Raw genomic sequence first — 20,494 nt, 5'->3', positions numbered from 1 at the left:
TAATGTGTGATTTTAATTTATGCGACCCTATCTTGTAAACTACCTCCCTCCTAAGAATAACACAAAGTTATCTGTTCTGATATCACCTGATTTAATTCCCCAATTAAAGTTTCCTCAGTCAGTGACCTTTCCATCACATTGTGACAAATGCCTACAGAAGGGCTGAGGTTAATTCAAATTGAAGTCTGTATTATGGCTATATGCTTTTCCCGGGTTATAATAGCCTAATGGATCAACTAGTCTACATTAGCCTATGTGATTAAAGTTACTATATTTCTTTGCTTGTTTGGTTTTTCTTTGTTTTGGATTTATGTACTGCAAAGTAACAAAAAAAAAATCAAATTTACAAACCATTTCAGCTTTCTCATGCTCATCAACATCATTTTTTCAGGGTCCTCCTACATTTAACCAACCCCAATTATCTTAGTTCCCACTTCTGGGAAGCACTTGGAAACCCAGACTGATGGGGATTTCCCTCTATCTTACTCCATAAATGACCTCACTGTTTGGCCTTACTGTAAGATGTTTTTGGGCGTGAGTTTCAAATAATACTGGAATGAAGAGTTTTGAAAGAGAATAGAGCACCACCATTATTTACATGCAATAAGTGTATGATGAGGAGACTGAGACTATTTTGACATGAATTTAAAACAATACTGCGGGCAGCCATGAAATGTTGCAATGCAGCACTCGGTTTACACAATTCTGCCACTAAGATTTCAAAATGACCCAAACCAGAGAGGAAATAGTATACTGTCTTGGACTTGCTCATACTTCAAGGTTAAAAGAGTTTACAGTTTCAATGCAATGCTGTTTCATTTAGTGTCTTTGTGTGTAGGCTAGCTGAAAACCATCAGTAGGCTAATGATAACAGTGACTGGCAGTGTAGATGATGAATGAACATTGAATGATGAATTGACATTTAAGATTTAAAAAAAAAAAAGCAGCCAATAGAGAGAAATCTGATGGCTAAAAACTTCTCAAAGAATGATTTTAATTAAATAGGTCAGACCCCCCCCCCCCCCCCCCCCACCCCTTCATTGTTCAATAAACCGTAAATGATGCACAATTTTATTTAAAGATTATTATATTTAAAGATTATTATGAGGAAACTGGTCAAGATGTGTAAACTCCTGTTTACGCTAATATGTTTTAAAAAGATTATTACCTGAAAATCTTCAGAGGTTGTTTGTGTTTCGATTTACTGAGGAGGATCTAGTTCTTACGCACATACTATTAAAACAAATGTGTATTTCAGTATATGGAGAAATACTGTTGAATTCTCTGGATAAGGACTTAAAAGAATATAATAAAACAATTGGAAATGATGAATTTCTTGAGGTAATCTATTGAGATGATTATTTTTGATTGTTTCAGTTAGTACTGTTAATTTGAAAGTTTGTGAAAGAAAAAGTAAAGAACATATTAGCCATCTGATTCTGTATCAACAGTAACTTATGTTATGAAGACAGGGGCCGGTGTTCTAAGTTTTCTTCTCCCTGCTCCTGTTTGTTCATGGACAGTTCTAAAAGTACTTTGAGAAAAAAGTGTGTGTTTTTTAATTGTGTTTGAAATCATACACTGAAATGAGCTAATAAACCGAGTATGAATGAAAGACTGAATGTTTACTTTATACTATTAGCCCTGTCTGTTAATCACAGATATAAAGAAGTATAAATGAATACCATGGCAATAGAAAGAAGGATAAGGTTGCTCGGTTTGTTCCCCTCTTCTTGGTGCACACCAGCAACCACAGCAGTTAGCAGTTCCCTTCCTAAGAACTAAGTGTTTTTTTTTATCAGCATTAGGCAGAGCTTCCGCCGACCAACATCCTCCTTATACCTTCCCTCTCTGCGTCTGTAATACCAACCAGCCTTTAAATCCATTGTTATGAACACATTTATATAAATAAGGCTATGCACACAAATGTAGATTTACACAGCCCCTAAAGTAAAAGATAAAACATATATTTTCTTGTATGTCTAATGCTATTTTCGCAGACCGTGCAGTTATGTATATGAATGTAAACTGTGACAAATATAATCGAAAAATGGTAAAGGAATAAAATGATGTTGTTACGAAATCTTTATCTGAACATCTGGAGATAAGCACAGACCTTATCAACACATTCAGATGAATGATGCTGCATATTCAGGTTCCTCATTTGGTCATCTTTTCAGGTAGTGATAATGTGTGATGGTCAAGATAAACATTTTAAGGAACAACAATGCAAATGTTGTCGGTAAATTCATTTGCTCTGGAGTTGATGCGATAAAGAAAACCTCACATTCTGCTCATTTGAAAAGGTGATAAATGTGCAAGGTGTTGAAAAAATGGTATGAACTCTATTTTCATTTTAAATCAAGATCCCAAATAGTAAGTTATTAAATATAAAAAAGGCTACAGTCGGTACTCTGTATTTGTTCCCTTTCCCAGAAGCTGACTCCAAAAATATTCCCTTTTTTGATACCACAACCCATCCATTTTGTTTAGCAGTGAGGTGGTTTTTCCACTCATGTCTGATACAGCTTTCTGGATGTGAAAACAAAACCAAAGATACCACATTCCTTCATCTTTAATGAACACATAAAACACTATAGAAACACCAGGACACAACGGGACAACATGTTTAACTATTTCATTCACATTAGACATGAAGCTCCCAAACATACAGTAGAAAAGTCATTAAGAGACTTTCAGCGGTGGTGAGTCAACTGTGGGCCGTTCCCAGCCAACATGTCCGCTCTATTTTTAAGGTGGAGTTCGTAGCACTGAGGTATACAATGAGAAATGGCTGACAGACCTCAGAGGTTCAGGGAAGCTGGAAAGCAGAGATGTCAAAGACTAATTGAAGCAAACAAACACAAACAGAGAACGTGGGCGTTGACCTGGGAACTGTGTCCAGATTGAAAACCACTGTGGTCGCAGTAATAACAGGGTGCTCTTTGGCAGGCTGTGGCAGTGGTAGAGTCAGGGGCTGGGTGCTAGGAACTCGAGTTGGGAAGTCCCTTCTTTGATTCCGGGTAGACATTCACCTTTCTTGACTCTGTCAGCCACCTACTTTTTTCCATCTCAGAACAATGACAGCGAAAACAGAGAGATTTATGTCTCAGTGGGATGCTATATTGTAGTGGGCCAGACAAGCCTATTCAATGTTCTCATCGTTTATGAATATACAGTGTTTTACCGAACGTCCATTTTTGTTCATCTCTCAAATGTAGACTTATTTCTTTAAAAAAAAAGTCAAGCTTTAGTCACAATATTCAAATTCTATTTACAGTACTTAACCTGTTTTATCATGTCAGTGTTTGGGTTATATGTTTATTTGATTCAGTGTGTTTTTTAATAAAGCTTGAAATCAGCTTTTTCTTTTAAATGTCAAATCTGGTAAGTGTATGTATCAGTAAAGAAGGAAACACCTTTAGTTTACAGCTATTTTGTATTAAGAATAGTGTGGGATTTTTTAAATGCATTTTATTACTTTTAAAAAAAAAAAAATATTTGAGAAACCAAGGGTGCAGATTATCAGAGAATTGTTTCAACAACAATGGATTTTGTTGTCCATTGTTATCACTGTTAATTATTTATTAACACCAACTGCAATTTAAGAACTAAAGTGATTGTGACGTCTGTTTTGAACTCTGACATGTCTTGTAGGCCCATGCTTCTTTAAATAAAATGATTGCATTATTTGCACACGGCCGCTGTTTCTTTGTACAAAAACAGAGAATATCACTGGAGCCAGATTGTCTTTTAAGAAAGACCACTCACATTCCTGTAACACTACAAAAATGTGTACCTGTTTTGTTTGTTTAATATTCATGGAAGAAGGTTATGATCTGTTCCGTAGCTACAATAGCTGAATAAAACCTTTCTTCAATATGTTCCTCAAGTTATTTGTATTGTTGTCAATATAAAAATCAGTTTGCATACAATGCAGGAGGTCGGGGGTATTTTAACAGGTCACTAAAGTTCATGAATAATAATGTGACACAGATTGGTTTAAAATCATCACTGACACAGTGGCAGACTTCTCCATCATGCTGCATGAAGATAAATTAAATATTGATCTATTAAACGACAAATACACCACATACTGCTATCAGCAATGGTACACTTTTGCACAATAGAGCAGTTCTACATAACACATAGTCTCCTCACAGTGCTTCAGATCAGGGCAATGAGGGGATTTTTTTGTGAGGGGTTTTAATGGTCACTTGCTATGTAAGACACGCTCCCCTCTATTCTCCCCCTGCTCCTCTCTCTCCCTTGGCGGTTGCTCTGCCAGATAGAAGAACAATGTAGTCTTTCTTACCTGTTGGAGGGTGTACATTCCATCTCTACTAAACTAAGTCTCAATCCTGCCTCCAACCCACCTCTGCTCGAACAGGGCCCTTACTGCCATGCCGGCTCTGTCTCCAGGTGCTCCACATCATACTGCTTGTTCCTCTTGTTTGGGACGAGTTAAAGGACAGAGGGGCCAGAACAGACACAACCAACCGGCTAGTTTTCTCTCACTTCTGTTTTATATGTATTGTTATTACAGAAAATAATCTAGCTTGCTTAATGGGTCTTTTGTTTGTTTTTGAAAATCTTTAAACATTTACCTACTTCACTGTGGACTTACAGAATGATTCTAAACCAGACTGTTGGTTTGTGGTTTGTCGTGTGGGCAAAAGGGAAATTCAGAGGTTGGGGCGCAAGTGTGCTATTAAGGATACAGTAAGTGCAAAAATGTGTGCTGTGGGTGCTTTACAGGAAGATTGCGTTTGTCTGCACTGAGCCATCCCATTTATGCCGGTGGCTGTAAGAGAAGCGTAACAGAGAGAGACAGTTGAGTGAGAGATAGGACAGCAGGCCTCGCGTGTTTAACCTCTTGTGATCTGCAAAACCTGAAAAGAGCATAATCTCATTTTACTATTTTACCCCCTTTTTTTCCACCTCCAGGATTGTGCTTATAGCCACCAAGTCTTTCTTCTGACTCTTCAACTGTAGAAGTGGAGAATGTTACACAGGTATGTACATTCATATATAACCTTTTTTCTTTGGTAGATCTTTTCTGAGAGGTTTTCCCTCTTGAGTTGTGCTTATTTCAGTAGATTTAAGTACATGTGTCACTTGTGATAGTATAATCGGGAATTCTCATATATAATGTCTAAGTAATGTAATCATAACATTGCTGAAACTTTCATTCATTTAAATATGACAGACTGGAGTTAAAGTCATAACGTGAGTTTCTATCATATGTCGGATTAAAATAATTTAGTTGTTTGGTCAGTTTTGTCTTGATCTCATTTGACTGCTTAGACATTTTTTGACTGACTAAGACAGATGAAAGAGAATATTCTGTTAAGAGTTAATCATGATTCCTTTGAATAAAACTGCAATTTTTTTCATATCACTGATAGTCACATCAACACAGTTTCAGTAGATGACTATTTCGTCATGAGCCTGGATTTGCCCAAGATATCTGCCTGTTGAAACAAAGTTTTTTCTTGCCACCGTAACTTCTGCTGCTTTGCTAAAGTTCTCATGATGGATTAAGCCAGGTCTTTGTAATATAGTAATAAGTAAGGTTTTCTACCTGCTTTTTGTAACATAACAATGAGTAAGGTCTTTTTACCTGCTTTTTGTAAAGTGTCTCGAGAGAACTCTTGTTATGAATTGGCGCTATACAAATAAAGATTGATTGATTGATTGACAATTAGCCTTACAAGGACCGGTTTCACTGAAATGATAATGAAACCTTAAGCATGTCATTTGATACTTAAAAAGTAAAAGAAACAGCAACATACTTTGCTGAAATATGGCATATTTTGCATTTGAACACAAGTCTAAGACTTTATTTATTTCTGCACACTAATAAAGTCTCTTTAGAGACTAAAGACACAGAACCAAGACCATTATCTCTAACAGTTTAGTATGTCACAGCCCACAGTTTGATACTGAATCGGATATCTTTTTGATTTTAAATAATTCTTCCATAAGATATCACAAGTCGCTCCCTTGTTTCTTGGTAGAAAGTATTGGAGCCAGATGTGCTTCAATTTAAAGTAACAATTCAAAGTTTGCGCAAATTCTTAGTGACACTTGAAAGACAATTGAATAATTCTGAAGGACATAAAAGCTGAAAGGGAAACCCTGGTGTACTCTAACCATTAGTTTATTCATTTGGTCAATAAAGGCAACATAAACAAAAAAGGCTTTTACATTTATGTTGAAATATAGAGAAATACAATACAAAAGCTAAAATAGATTTTGCCTGTATGTGTGTGTGTATGGGACATGGCTGAGTTTGTTCTGGCAGTGTGTTTATATGCGTATATATATATATATATATATATATATATATATATCTATAATAGTACAAATGTTACAGACTGCATTTTAGCTGAACACAAAACTTTTCCAAAGTGGCCCTCAGCCTCCAGTATGTTGGCTGCAGCATGCTGTTTTCCCGCAGATTGTCTTATCAGGGCTCGGCAATACTGCAACCCGGGACCGCTGATGGGAGGAGTTAACGCAAGTAAACTGAATCCTTCATGTGTTCCAAAAGAACATACACAACAACTGCACAGTTGTTTATTCAGCACCTGCAGGAATACAGATATGTTATATACAGTTTGTATGTGTGTTTGAAGACATGATGGGGTCTTAGAGAAAAGGTAGGTTCCATTAACCCACTGCTCTGTGTCCCACCAGGTGGATCCTTAGCTGCAAGCATCTGGCCTGAATGTGTTCAACGGCCAACTGTGTTCTCCCACTAAGGAGAACCTTTGAGGTGGGTTTCTCACATTGTCAAGCCTAGATGACCCTCTTGGATGAGTTGTTATCTTCAGATCATTTTCATTTCTATTAGGCATTAACCACTCCAGGCAGGCTGTGTGTGGGGGGGTCCATGTCAACTCATTTATCTGGAGCCAGGTCTCATGGAGCACCTCAGGATACAGAGATGGATGTGGCCTGGCAGGAGCTGATGGCCATCACAGAGCTGCAGGTAACACTTAAGCAGTTAGAGAATTAGTGTATGTTGTCAGAATACCTTTGCTGCATTTCCGCATACTGGCATACTGGATTGTTTTTAAAAAAATACAAGTAATATTTTCTCATAAGTATCTTTTTAAATATAGTGTTAGATATTACAATTTGATACTGCAGAGACATTTGTGCTCTTCTGAGATCAAAACTTAATCAATTTTTTTGAAATATTTAACAGTAGTATGTTGTTGGTCATAGACATTTGAGATGTTCATTCATAGATAAATGTATAGTGCATGAACAAATTGTATTTTGTAGTTTGTATGTCGTTTGATGCTAAATGTTGATAGGCTAACACTCAGATGAGAATAAGTAACAATGGCCTGTTTGAGTGATAGCAGCATGATCAGATTGTGAATAGGGGCAAGTGCTGTATGTTGCTGCCCCCAGCACCGCACAATAGCCATCTGTTATCAGTGAAACCTGATCACATCTACGGGAGCCCTTCATAGGCTATGGGTGGCATGCTGAAGTGGGGGCAAACAGAGAACCAGATGAGACTAAAAAGCTCCACTTATAAATGTAAATGTCTTGTAAATCTAGTAATAGTTTTCATAATGTAGCTGTTGTTGTTTTTGTGTTTGTTTTTGTAACTGTAGTTTGATGTCCCTGGTGAAGCCCATGAAACAACACAATACCAGAGCATGGAGTCAATAGCAGCCCATATGGGAGCATATGGGATGGCCCATTCCCAATATCAGCCCCCCTCTCCTCCTGCCTGTGATCTCAGCACCGCCAACACATTTGATGGATGTTACTCTATAGAGGCATCTGCCAGTCATCAATTAAGTGGCAACGCAGAGGCCATGTACACACACTCTGAACCTCAGCTAAATCAGCGCATGTTCCCAGTCTCTTCTCACACTCAGCCCTCTCTCATGACTCCAAGGGAAGACCTGAACATTCCGGGTACCAGTCAGCACAGAAGGTCCAATGCGGGTCTGTCTCAGGGACGGCACATGCTGTGGACCGCACACGGACAAAGTTTGCACGCTCACCCAGCTGATGACCTAGAGTCAGACTCTGGCCTGTCGTTGGGTTCTAGTCCACCTTTGGCCTCCCCAGATAACCCTGTAAGTGGTGCACCAGGGTACCAGAGTGTAGATATGAACATGACATATAGTGATGGTGAACCAGATAGCATGACTGGGCACACCAGAGGAGTACAAATGCATTATTCAATGGACTATCAGAATCAAACACACTCCTATTTACACTCAGGTGCACATCCATCTTATTTTCAAACCCATACTGCTTATTCTCACTCTCAACCTAATGCCATGGCTCCCTGGTCAGTGAAACAGCAGAGCCAGCCCACTGCCCTTGGAGATTACACTGACTCTGGAGTCACCAGCAGATGGAGCTCACAGCATAACCTGTACACCAAACAACCAGGAAGCACATTAACTCCTGCTCCATTGAGCAGAGATGAGCGGCGAGCTGTGGCCTTGAAGATCCCCATGCCGATGGACAGGATTATCAATCTACCTGTGGATGACTTCAATGAGCTCCTGACACAGTACACTCTCACAGATACTCAACTAGCACTGGTCAGGGACATAAGACGCAGAGGGAAAAACAAGGTGGCCGCCCAAAACTGCAGAAAAAGGAAACTCGAAAGCATCTTTCACCTTGAAAGAGAACTGAACCAGCTGCAGACTCAAAGAGAACACCTGGCACAGGAAAGACAGGAGTTTAAGCGCAGCTTGGCTTTTATTAAATGTCGCCTGGCAGACCTCTATACTGAAGTCTTCTCTCACTTAAGAGATGAGGATGGACAACCATACTCCGTGGATGAATACTCCCTACAACAGACACCAGATGGTAAAATTTATTTGGTACCGCACACATCTATGCACAAAAGAGACAATTGCTGAGAACTGGGAGTATGTTTAATGTTTGTTATGCAAGACATATAGCATAATGCATTTCTGTGCTATTTGGGTAAATCAACTGGCTGAATTTTTGTATGTGCTTATGACATTTTAAAACACAAAGACTGCAATAACATTGGCACAACAACAAAAGACAAACCAAGCAAGGGGTTTAATGAAAATATACTTTATTTCAAAATAAATAAAGACCGCACAGCAGTCAACTTCTGTCGTTTTAAAATCTTCATTACCAGCATGATTGTTTGGAAACCCTGTGAAAACAGACGTGGTTAGATCATTCATAATGAAATAGTAAATTGTTGTGTTCCAAGTTTTAAGATCTGTACCTTAAGCCATTGTCACAGAAATGAAGTCAGGTTCCTGGGAAAACATTTGGAGCTCCCTAGAAAGGAGAAACAAATAAGTAAAAGAGCAATATAGTGCCTTCATTATAACAGCATGCAATTACATTGTACCACTATGCAAAATTAGTTGGCCGATTATACCAGTCAACACTGTTCCAAGTCATAATAAAACTTGTTTCCAAATGATTGTTACGTCATTACTGGGCTACAGAACTTACTATCAGCTACATGACAAATCAAGAAAGACATACCATCAGTATGTGAGAAGTCTGGTCTTACCTACACAGCATATAAGCCCTTTGGTAGCTGCTGCCTGCTAGTCTCAGGCTTCTGTTCTCACTCTCCCCTGCTTCAATGATCCTGGCGATGGTTTTGCTACTTCTCTCCCTCAGCTGGCTTCCATGGCTAGCCTCAAAGACTTTGCATGTAAGCTAGCATCCTCCAGGTGATCTTTGCAGAACTCAGGGTAGAGTCTTATGATGAATTTAATAGTACACCACCTTCTGTTCCTCATCAGTATTGAAAATGCAGGATGCATGTTGTTTTCTAGTGCTGTCCTCCCCCTCTCCATCACCTCAGTGCAATGGTCTTGTCCAACCTTACATCATGTTATTTCAACTGTGGCTCTTGCCCCCACTTTAATGCATCATGAGATAATGAACCATCCCTTTCCCAAACCACTGAAGAGGCTAACAGACTTTTTAAAAAAACTGAAAGATGTTTTATTTCAGCTTGATTGGTTGCAGTTACAAATAAAAACCAGACTCAATGAAAAAAAAAATCTACATAAAACCTTATTGGAATGCTTGCTTTCCAGTAACACATTTGATGAAAAAACACAAAACGTTTAAATGAAGACCCTCCATGATTAAGCTATTGTACATCTCTTCTTGCAGCAGCAGTAACCTGCCACAACTGTTTGGCTGAGCAGATTTAGGAGGAAACCTGCAGCTGCCCTGTCATTCGCCTGCTCTCCTCGCTCTCCTCTCCTAAGTACATAGTCCTGTTGAACAATACGGAACAACATTGTTAACTGTGCACTGACTTGTATGACCTGACATCCAGAGTGTTTTTTTATTCGTTATCTACACTTAACGAGTCCCTGCAGCTACAAACTCTGGTTTTAAGATATTAAGTTAATCCTTCAGGCATGCCTTTCAAGTACTTACCACTTCACATTTTAAAACTGTCCACGTCGGTTATATCCACCGCCAGAGTTACCGCTATAGCCACCTTCAAGCAAAAACAGGGGAAAACTCAGTTTACAGTCACCCTTGCCCCCAAAGAACCTGTCCAGTCTACCCCTGAATCTCCGGTCTTCATCTTACCGAAGTTCCTGCCGCCGCCGCTGCTGCCGCCGAAGGTCTTCATTGGGCCGAAGCTGGAGGCCTGCGAGTCGTAGTGGCCCATGTTATTATAGCTGTTCCCTCCGCCACCGCCGCCGCCACCACCACCTCCACAGTTCCCTACGAGTGGAGTGAGAAAATTAGGGGGGGAATCTGTGGCACAGAATTCTTAAGGTTAAAGGAAGCTTTGACACTTACCATAGCCATTGTTGTCATAACCATTTCCGCCGTTTCCTCCATATCCACCACCTCCTCCACCGCCGCCGCCACCACCACCCTGGTTGTAGCCTTGGTTATACCCCCGGTTGCCACCATTATTATATCCACCAGGCCCCCCATGTCCACCTCCATAGCCTATAACACACACACACATTAAATATCTGGCCAAATGTCATCAAGTCATGTCTTAAGAATCCAAGTTGACTACTTACCACCATCCCCTCCATTACAATTGTAAGGACCATCTCCATATCTTCCCCTTCCACCTAAAAAGAGAGCAAACATACAGTCAGGTTTCATGCTTACCAGTAAAATCAGGGACTTGCAATTAAATCAAATAGTCTCACCCTGATTGAAGCCCCTGTCTCCAAAGTCGTATGGCCTTCCACCACCGCCACCACCACCACCGTTGCGACCTAAACAATGACATTAACACTTAGCTCCGCAGCAGTGTATTGTGCCAATATGAACTCTGAGTTGCATGATGAGCTTGGTTAATTTGATGAAGAAAAAAAAAAGGAATACCCCACATACCCATTCCTGCGGTCTGCATTTCTTGGCGCGTTAAGGCCTTCCTCACTTCACAGTTGTGGGAGTTGATTGTGTGATATTTCTGGACTGTGAGAAGGGAAAGGACATTAACCAATTGTTCCAAGATATTGCGGTCAATTTTAGGGTCTCAACATCACATTTACTTACTGACAATCCTGTCGACAGAATCGTGGTCATCAAAGGTCACAAAGGCAAAGCCCCTCTTTTTGCCAGTGCTACGATCAGTCATGATATCAATAACTTCAATTTTGCCAAACTGCTGGAAATAGTCTCGCAGGTGGGACTCCTCTGTATCTTCCTTGATGCCTCCGACGAATATCTTCTTCACTGTCACGTGGGCACCTGGCCTGTTCGAGTCCTGTGAACAGAGACATTGTGTTGGTAACTAAATGCTGCTTTTCCTTTTTAACACGTGGTGTTTTTAAACACAAATTAAAAACTGAACTTACCTCTCTGGAAACTGCTCGTTTAGGTTCAACAACTCTGCCATCAACTTTGTGGGGGCGGGCAGTCATGGCAGCATCGACCTCGTCTACTGATGAGTATGTTACGAAACCAAAACCCCTGGACCTCTTTGTGTTGGGGTCCCTCATGACCTGCAAGGAAAGCCCTCCATTATTACCAATACAATCCACAATTCACAAAGTAATAACCACTGGAAGAATGTCTCTAAATGTCATACACTTACCACACAATCTGTAAGACTCCCCCATTGTTCAAAATGAGCCCGCAGACTTTCATCTGTAGTCTCGAAGCTCAGACCTCCGATGAAGAGCTTGCGGAGCTGCTCTGGCTCGCGTGGGACCTACACAATGAACAAAGTGGCGTCAGAGCACATTCACCTGTGTGAAAACGACGCACCTTACCGTTCATAATAACCTCACAACCAACCAGTGTGTTTTTTTTTATTTATTTACAAATCCTGCGTCACTTGTACAATCCGACTAAAGTGAAATGACACCGCCGCCATTAACGCTCGGCGGTGTGGTGTTTAAAAACAGTCGCAAACGCTCAGTACCCAACGCTGAATGCTTGCGTCGGTTCATGTATCCTTTTGCACTGTCAACATATTAAGCAACAAACAAAGTGGCTATATTTAAGACTACATTGGGTGAGTCGCTGCAAGAACAAAGGCCACGAGGCCCAGCTGCTATAAAATGGCGGCTACACAATACTTGGAAAGCTGCGCCTGATGTGATGGAAAAAAAGAAACATAAGGCGACCATTTAAAAAAAAAAAAATCTACTGAAAATATCCACCAATTTTAGACGCTTAGGTTGCAGAAAAAAGAATAATCATATTACATCGGGAAAGAAACACTCACATCTTTCGACATATTGTTGCGAAATCCTTGAAGACTCCTTGTAAAATGACCGGAGAGAGGTGATCTGCGTCAGACAAACCCAACCCCGATACTCTACCGTAGAATAAATAGCGAAGGATACTCCCCTGTCACAAGCCCATTGGCCGAGAGTTCCCGCTGCAGTCTTTCGTCAGAACTTAAAGAATTCTGATTGGGCCAAAATCAATCAATCAACACTAACGACCAATAAGCTGATTACAGGCATACATTTAAGAATCACAACGAACAAAACATTTTATAATGGCTTCTACATTTTAATGTTTTATTACATTCCTTGATCAGTTATCATGCCATGAATACATCCAAATGAATGCACTGACAAAAAGGGTAATACAAATGCACTTTGCACACATTTTTTAAAGGAAAAGAGATGTAAATTATTCAGATTTTTGTGGGTGGAGCTGATAGCCTTAAAATCAATACACCCCACACTAGCAGATAATATTATATATTTTTTTACTTAGACACATGGTGAAAAAAAAAGCGACAAAAACATGTTCAAAATAATTTAATGTTGTAAATACAGTAGAAGCATATTAGCTTGCCAAATAAGTAGGTCATCAGCTGACCGAGGGGCGGATACTTTTATTGTGCGCCTTTAACGCGCGCTTTTTACGCACAGACAAGCGCACGGCACCTTTGTGAACCAGGCTAGATGCTAAAGTAGTCTAAGCGTTGGCCTCACTTAACCACGGGTCCCAATTCCTGCGGTTTACTGGTCAAAACCGGTATTCTCCAAAAATCCATAAGGTAAGGACTAATTACCACACCAGCGAGCTTTAATTCCCTCCCAAGTTTGGCTTTGCACGTCCCCGTATTGGTTTCAAAGATATGTTGTGCTACCCCTTGTTGAAGCGTTAGCTCGCATGCTAGTTGCATTAGCAGGTTTGCCTTAAATGGCAAAGGGGTTAGCTTGTTACGTTAGCTAAGCAAACACAACAGTAAATCACCCATGCTGTGTGCGCTCATTGGAGTTCTAACCTGACAAGAAAGATCATTTTTTGACGAGAGAGTCGTTTCCAAGAGGTGTTAGCGATGCAATTGTAGTCACATTTTATCTTGAAGATAAGTAAAACCCAATGAAATTACGCCTTTCGGTATGCATAGCTAGCGCTGGCTAACGTTTAAGTATATTGTACAACAAGTGCCTGCGTGGTTTGAAGCGTTATATATAGCCTACTTTAGTTTCTGAAAGCTTCATCAAACTCTCCATAACGTCATCATATCGGTGATCTTTCTGCACAGGGATTTACCATTTCCCTGCAACAGCGTATTGTTCAGCATCAAACTTTGCTATGGGCAAGAAGTCTCGCGAAGAGGACTCCTCTTCTTCTGATGAAGAGGAATATGTTGTGGAGAAGGTGCTGGACAGGAGGGTGGTGAAAGGCAGGGTTGAGTTCTTCTTGAAGTGGAAAGGATACTCAGAGTAAGTCATATTCTTTAAATTTTTGCGAACCACAACATAGGCCTACAGCACTGTACAAAATATGAGCAGTGGTCCTAGAAAAGAACAAAAAAAAGGTGTAACAATTTAAAAATAAATGTCACATCCAGTTTGAGGACTTTTGTAATCACAATCATTAAAGGAAAAAGTCATGTAAGCTGTAAGTAATGACAATTAAAGAACAGAAACCAAAGGCATGAATACATCAAATTACGTTAAAGTTGGTGTTTTACCCCCAAATAATAGTATTTACATAATAGTAAATAACTAGATAATACAGCAAGTTTAAATCGTTTTAATGTTAAAATACACATGATTGCCCACCTGTTACTGATGCTGTTTCTTAATACAATATGCTGGTACTGACTTGGTGCATTACTATCTATACAGAAAGCACAACACGTGGGAGCCAGAGAAGAATCTCGACTGCCCAGAGCTTATTTCAGAATTCATGAAGACGTACAAGAAAAGCAGTGGTGGAAGTTCCACGCCTAGCAGCGGGGCCAGCAAATCAAGCTCAGGCTCCTCAGGGCGCTCCAAAGAATCCAGTACCTCAAAGAAGAGAAGCTCTGACGACGACGAGGAGGGTGGAAGCAAGCCCAAAAAGAAGAAGGAGGTACATGAAAAAAAAAGTCCTAATGCAGATAGTATAGTTATGTTTTGAACACTCGTATGTGCAAAACCAACTCATTGTAAACCTGAAGTGTTTCATAGTAAGTTATAGTTGCCGTGTAAGAGGTTAATGCTTCTTTTAAACTTGGTGTGGTGCCGATTGGAGACTTAAAAGCTTCTCACTCTTGGAAAAAACAACAACAATAGATCAGCCTTTGATTATAAAGGTCTTATCAGAAAAAATGTATTTGATGTCTGGTCTTAAAGAGAGATAGACACTTTATTATAGATCCATGAATACAGTTTCATTTGGTAAACATTGAATTGTATTTTTTTTTCTTAGAGAAGGATAGAATGTACAATAGTTTTTGTTGGCTATTCTTTTTAATGAATCTAGTGATCTTTAAAACAAGAAAAAATTGATAATTTTAACATGAATCAAGAACATCAGACACATTAGGTGAATGATGCACTCATTTGTCAAATATCTAAACACAACATGTTACACACACCAGCATCTATTGTTTGCTAAAAGCTCGCTCTTGTTTTTTTTTCTTCAGGAAGAGATTCTAGTTGCTCGCGGCTTTGAGAGAGGACTTGAGCCAGAGAAGATCATTGGGGCAACTGACTCATGTGGTGACCTAATGTTTCTAATGAAGTGGTAAGTTTTTGTGACATGGTCTTTATAAAGTTCGATGAAGACTTTAGATTTGTTGCTATGTAGGATTGAATTCCCGTTTCTATAACCAGGCTGTACAGGATGCAAGATGAGTGTTGACAGAAATATAAATCTATGGATGATTGATTTCAGTCTACTTCAGGTCGCTTTTATAAACGGATGCATGTATTTGGAGAGGGAGTGCAGGGTTCTTTTCTGCATACATTAACTTGCCCTTGTTTTTGTGGTTTATTGTTTTTTGTTTTTTTTTTACTTATGATTGATGATTCTTAGACCAAAACTAATATAATATTACCATCAATGATCAATAGTAACATCAGATAAGCTCAGGCGTCTGATATTGTCTACACTGTTTCTCAAACATTTTCGTCCGTGCTAGGTCCCGGTGTTTCGGTTTAACTGGTGACCCTGTTAACTGGGGACATACAGCTGAATGCTTCTGTAGATGGTGTAGAGTCCTTGCGAATGCCTCTTTGTTTAATTTTTTATTATAATGTCAAAAATACACTCATCAAATACAGAGAAAGTAAAAAGTCTACACACCCATGTTGAGGGAGAACAGCCCCAAAGCAAGAAGCTGCCACCACCATGATTCACCATGGGTATGGTGTTCTTTTGCAATGTGCAGTGTTGTTTTTGCACCAAACATAACTTTTGGAATGATGGCCAAAAAGTTCAACTTTGGTCTCATCAGACCAGAACACATTTTCCCACATGCCTTTGGGGGACTAAATGTTTGCCAAATTTAACCAGGCTTTAAACATTTTTTTTGTAAGAACTGGCTTCTGTCTTGCCACCCTACCCCATAGCCCAGACAAATGAAGAATATTGTTGTCACATGTAGAAAACAACCATTGCTTGCCAGTCATTCCTGTAGCTCTTTTAATGTTGCTGTCAGTCCCTGACCAGTTTTCTTATCGTCTTTTCATCAATTTTGGAGGGACGTCCTGTTCTTGGTAGTGTCACTGTTGTGCCGTATTTTCTCCACTTGCTGATGACTGCCATCACTGCATTCCATGGTATAGCTTATGCCTTGGATATTTTTGTACCTTTCTCCTGAACAAAACCTTTCAACAATGAGATCCCGCTGGTGCTTGGTAAAGATCTTTGTGAACCCTGACTGTAAGATGCACCTCAGTGAATGTCAGTGAAGTCCTACCTGAACAGCTTAACGTTATTTGCGGTCACTTTACTTGATGGCAGGTGTTAACTGACATATAACATGGATATTAATGTGGTTGGTAAATTCCGAATACAGCCACATCCCAAATAGTTAGCGATATTGCACACTTATGCAACTACATACCAGTAATTTAAATTTTCATTAATTATTTTTCCCTGTAAAAGATCAATCAATTGAATTGCACAGGTTATAGGTCACAATAAAGGTTGAAAAAGGTTAGAAATGCTCTTTTTTTTTTTTTTTTACTTTAGAAAAACTGACATCTTAAAATGGGAGTGTAGATTTTGATATCCACTGTCTATGTTTTTATTGAAAAACGAAACAAATAAAAAGGCAGCTACGGACAGATTCAGCTGAAAGTCACCAGTTTACAGAGTCACTTATTAAACCAAAACATCAAACTTGTTTCCATTTAGTTTTACAGGTTTCGACATCAACTTCCAAAATGGAACGTATCTGTCCCAGCTTTTTTGACAGACTTGTTTGTCTCTTTGCAGTAACATTGACACATCGTTCAGATGTGGATAATTGTGGACTTATCAGTTTGTCTTCAAAACTTGTTGTCCTTGTTGATGTGTTGACTAGGTCACATCCCCTCGGCCTCTACACGGCCCCTACTAGTCGTGTGCATACTGCATCTTGCAACTGCACAGCTGGTGCGCCAAACAGGCAATGCATTGCAGACATCGTGCATACATGTAGTTAAAAGAAAGTTTATCTCAACCTAACACTAAAAGCCCCAACATCAGTATTCACTGTCTTTTCTTTCTTTATTAGAATCCGCGTTAGCACCAGCATACACATTGTCTCTTCTTCCCGGGGTCCAACACACATACAGTCATACACACTTATACACAGTAAAATAAAAAAAACACTAGCCTCCCATTTTAAATGTTAGATCAGTTTAAATACCTTTATTCAACTTATGGGAAGTCAAATGTCCGATCATATAAGATAACAGTGATCAGTCAGTTACACTGGATCGCAGTATGTTAGTTGTTGCTGGGTCTGGTTGTCAGTCTAACTTCATTTATAATAGGAAATGGGGGTTAGAGCATCGATGCAGCCACCAGAGTCTTACATGCCCCCCATCCCTCTGTTCTCTTCAAAGCAAGTTTTTGTTTGTTTCATTTACAGCCATGCTGAACAGGCTTGTCTTGTTGGTGATGATAATGGCACCAATATAAATATCTTCATTCTGACCGGTATCAGTCAGAACTTATGACATGTTAGCAGTTCTATAAAGAAGACTATCTTCAATAATGAAATAAATGCAGAGACCATTACTTAGTTCTGCAAAGCTTTAAAGAAATATGTAATGAAGAACAAGCGTGCGTGAGACAACATAAGTAGTTATAAACAGCGTCCACAATATCTTAATAATTTTGATGATGTTTATGTAAGCTCTATATGAAAGCTTTTGTGGTATTTAACTTAGTTCTGCTATTGATGACAGCAGTAAGATGACAGTTCACTCTGAAGCAGTCTGCATTGGTCTTTTCACTTTACCCAGAAGTTAATTTCTGTTGTTGTTTGGTTTCTGGGCGTGAACTCTTGTACAGCGGGTTTCACCGGGGTTGCCATCTGCGCCACTACTGCCTGCAACTTGTAATGAAATGATTCTTTGAAACGGCGCTAAATGTGCCAGATTGCTACTGACAAATTACCCATTAGCTGAACTAATAGCCTAGCTGTCCATTCATATACAAACAGTAAGTGACACCATAAAATTTTATGTCATCCCACATTAGCTAGATGGATATATGTGTGGTACATAGTCACTCATGCATAGTCATTCTCCTTTCCTGAGAGTTTACTGGCTCAAAATGCAGCGACAGTTGTACCATTTCTATGATGAATGTATTTTTTTTTTCATAATGAATGGAGAGGGAGATAAGTTTAGCACTGTTAAAGTTCAAAAATAAAAATTGCATACACAGATGCATACTAAGCAAGCGCCATCTACTTTGTCTGAAATATTGTAATAGTGTAGTAGAAAATGAAACCGATCTGGGGTTAAAATATTATCCTCTTCCTGAACAATAATAAAGTAAAGGATTTTAATGCTAAAAATAAGTAATGTAAAATAAAACTGCCCTGTTTCAAACGTAATTCCAACTAAAGCAGATTTCTTTTTCTCGGCATATTAATAAAAATTGAATATTAAGTTGTAAGTTAGGAATAAAAATACTCTTCAGCAGCTTTTTTTTTTATTTTGCTTCTTTTGGATTGAAAAGGGTGGGCACATCTCTTCACTTCTTCTTGAGCTAATTAACTTCCACTCAGGTTACCCTCATTGATGCTGTCAGGGCCATTGTTAGAAGGATTTACGCCTTGAAATGGGTCTAAATGGCACTGTATTCTTTAAAATTAAAGTAGCAATACTTGGTGACAGCGTATCCATAATTGGATTACATAAATCAAGGCGGCCATATGTTGCAGTATCAATATTTTGTCCAAGTCCTATTTCTGAGCTTACCTTATTAACAAAGCTTACCCTTTCTTTGCTCGTAGGAAAGACTCTGATGAAGCAGACCTTGTGCTTGCCAAGGAGGCCAATCACAAGTGTCCACAGATTGTCATAGCGTTCTATGAGGAACGTCTCACCTGGCACGAAGACAGTGACAAGAAGGAGAAGGATGCTGTTAGTGCATGAGTGGATTACTTTCGGAGGAAACATAACCTCCTCCACTGCAGGGACAACATTGAGTCGGACATTTTTTCACACCCAAACTTCCCATCCTTCCTCTTTACCATGTCCAACAACGACACGCAGGCAGTGGGCACTGTTGTGAATATCTTCATCCATAACCCACTGGAGCACACGGCCCCAGCCTGCTGACAAGTAACCATCACACCGAGGGAGAGGCTGTAGCTGACATGGGTGATATGCTACTGGAGTGGGTTCTGCTGTTCTGTCTTTGTATTCTTTACCTTCTTTTTAATGTCTTAACACATGTTTTAGTGCTCACAGGATACTATTAAGTCAGTAAGGTATTTTTCAGTTTTGGCCATCTGTTTAAACTCAGTACATAGACTGCAGAGCCAGGGTTTCTACAAAAGCAGTGTTAACTATGAGCTTATCCAACCTAAGGTGCACAACCCCCAACCCAAGTCTTTATAGGCTGTGCACCTTCCTGTGTTCAGAACCCACTAACACTGCTGAATATAAGACCGTAGTATCAATATACAGGAAGCAACCACCACAGACCTTTGCTGACAACATAATCACTTCTTCTTTTTTAAAAAAAAAAAAAACTTTTTATCTTCTAGATTTTTTTAGTTTGTTCTGTCTACCAGAATACAAGTACCCAGTTTGAAATTTGCAAATGATGCCAGCCAATTATGTGTTTTTAACAGTGTTTATTGCTTGGTTATTTTTATCTCCTCTTTTTTTCATGTTGAATGTGAACTTTGTGGTGTTTTTTAAAATTCCTCCATGCTATCACCAGTTCAAGTAAAGGATAATAAAACAAACTGTACTCTATTTGGTATCTCCTGTTTCCCTTTTTATCTGCAGTGTTATAATTGGACCAGTCTCATGTTATCATGTTGGACAATCTTGTACCCAAACCAGCATTTGTCAACAGTCACTGGAGTCTGCCACCTTGTGGCTTAATGATGAAAAACTTTTGGACCATGTGATCCGTCTCAAAAATTACAACCCTGCAGTTTTATTATGTTGATCATCAGTAAGTGATCCTTGGATATTTTTTACGGTGTAAAGTGTTACATTAGACTTGGCTATTACAGTTTTTTCACAATTGTATTTTTAATATGAAACTTTGAAACCATTTAATTGGAATATCCATACCCTGG

At 39.3% G+C, this 20,494-nt stretch overlaps 3 protein-coding genes across 7 annotated transcripts; 2 read left to right on the top strand and 1 right to left on the bottom strand.

Moving 5' to 3' along the window:
• Positions 1-4,674: 4,674 nt before the first annotated feature.
• nfe2 (nuclear factor, erythroid 2) lies at positions 4,675-9,463 on the top strand. 5 transcript variants are annotated; one of them, XM_061056747.1, is made up of 4 exons: positions 4,675-5,015; positions 6,703-6,781; positions 6,860-6,997; positions 7,638-9,463. In XM_061056747.1, the coding sequence occupies exons 2-4, from the start codon at positions 6,734-6,736 to the stop codon at positions 8,913-8,915; spliced, it is 1,464 nt and encodes a 487-aa protein (XP_060912730.1). In that variant the 5' UTR covers positions 4,675-5,015; positions 6,703-6,733; the 3' UTR covers positions 8,916-9,463. The 5 variants fall into 5 exon arrangements, with proteins under 5 accessions (XP_060912730.1, XP_060912734.1, XP_060912732.1 ...); XM_061056751.1 differs by having other exon boundaries at positions 4,677-5,015; positions 6,876-6,997; XM_061056749.1 differs by lacking the exon at positions 4,675-5,015 and adding an exon at positions 5,029-6,611.
• Positions 9,464-9,975: 512 nt separating this feature from the next.
• Positions 9,976-12,834, bottom strand: hnrnpa1b (heterogeneous nuclear ribonucleoprotein A1b). The gene is given in 10 exon segments (XM_061056752.1): positions 9,976-10,280; positions 10,447-10,510; positions 10,606-10,977; positions 11,055-11,108; positions 11,190-11,258; positions 11,377-11,460; positions 11,542-11,752; positions 11,844-11,990; positions 12,083-12,199; positions 12,719-12,834. Coding segments are annotated over 9 exon segments (1,119 nt in total). The 5' UTR covers positions 12,731-12,834; the 3' UTR covers positions 9,976-10,280; positions 10,447-10,457.
• Positions 12,835-13,595: 761 nt separating this feature from the next.
• Positions 13,596-20,162, top strand: cbx5 (chromobox homolog 5 (HP1 alpha homolog, Drosophila)). Its single transcript, XM_061056910.1, has 4 exons — positions 13,596-14,183; positions 14,592-14,817; positions 15,374-15,474; positions 19,190-20,162. The coding sequence occupies exons 1-4, from the start codon at positions 14,053-14,055 to the stop codon at positions 19,329-19,331; spliced, it is 600 nt and encodes a 199-aa protein (XP_060912893.1). The 5' UTR covers positions 13,596-14,052; the 3' UTR covers positions 19,332-20,162.
• The last annotated feature ends 332 nt before the right edge of the window (positions 20,163-20,494 follow it).

This window comes from Labrus mixtus, chromosome 15 (genome assembly GCF_963584025.1).
Source record: "Labrus mixtus chromosome 15, fLabMix1.1, whole genome shotgun sequence".
Lineage (NCBI taxonomy): Eukaryota > Metazoa > Chordata > Actinopteri > Labriformes > Labridae > Labrus > Labrus mixtus.
Note: the sequence above shows the minus strand (reverse complement) of the source record. Positions and strands in the feature narration are given on the sequence as shown.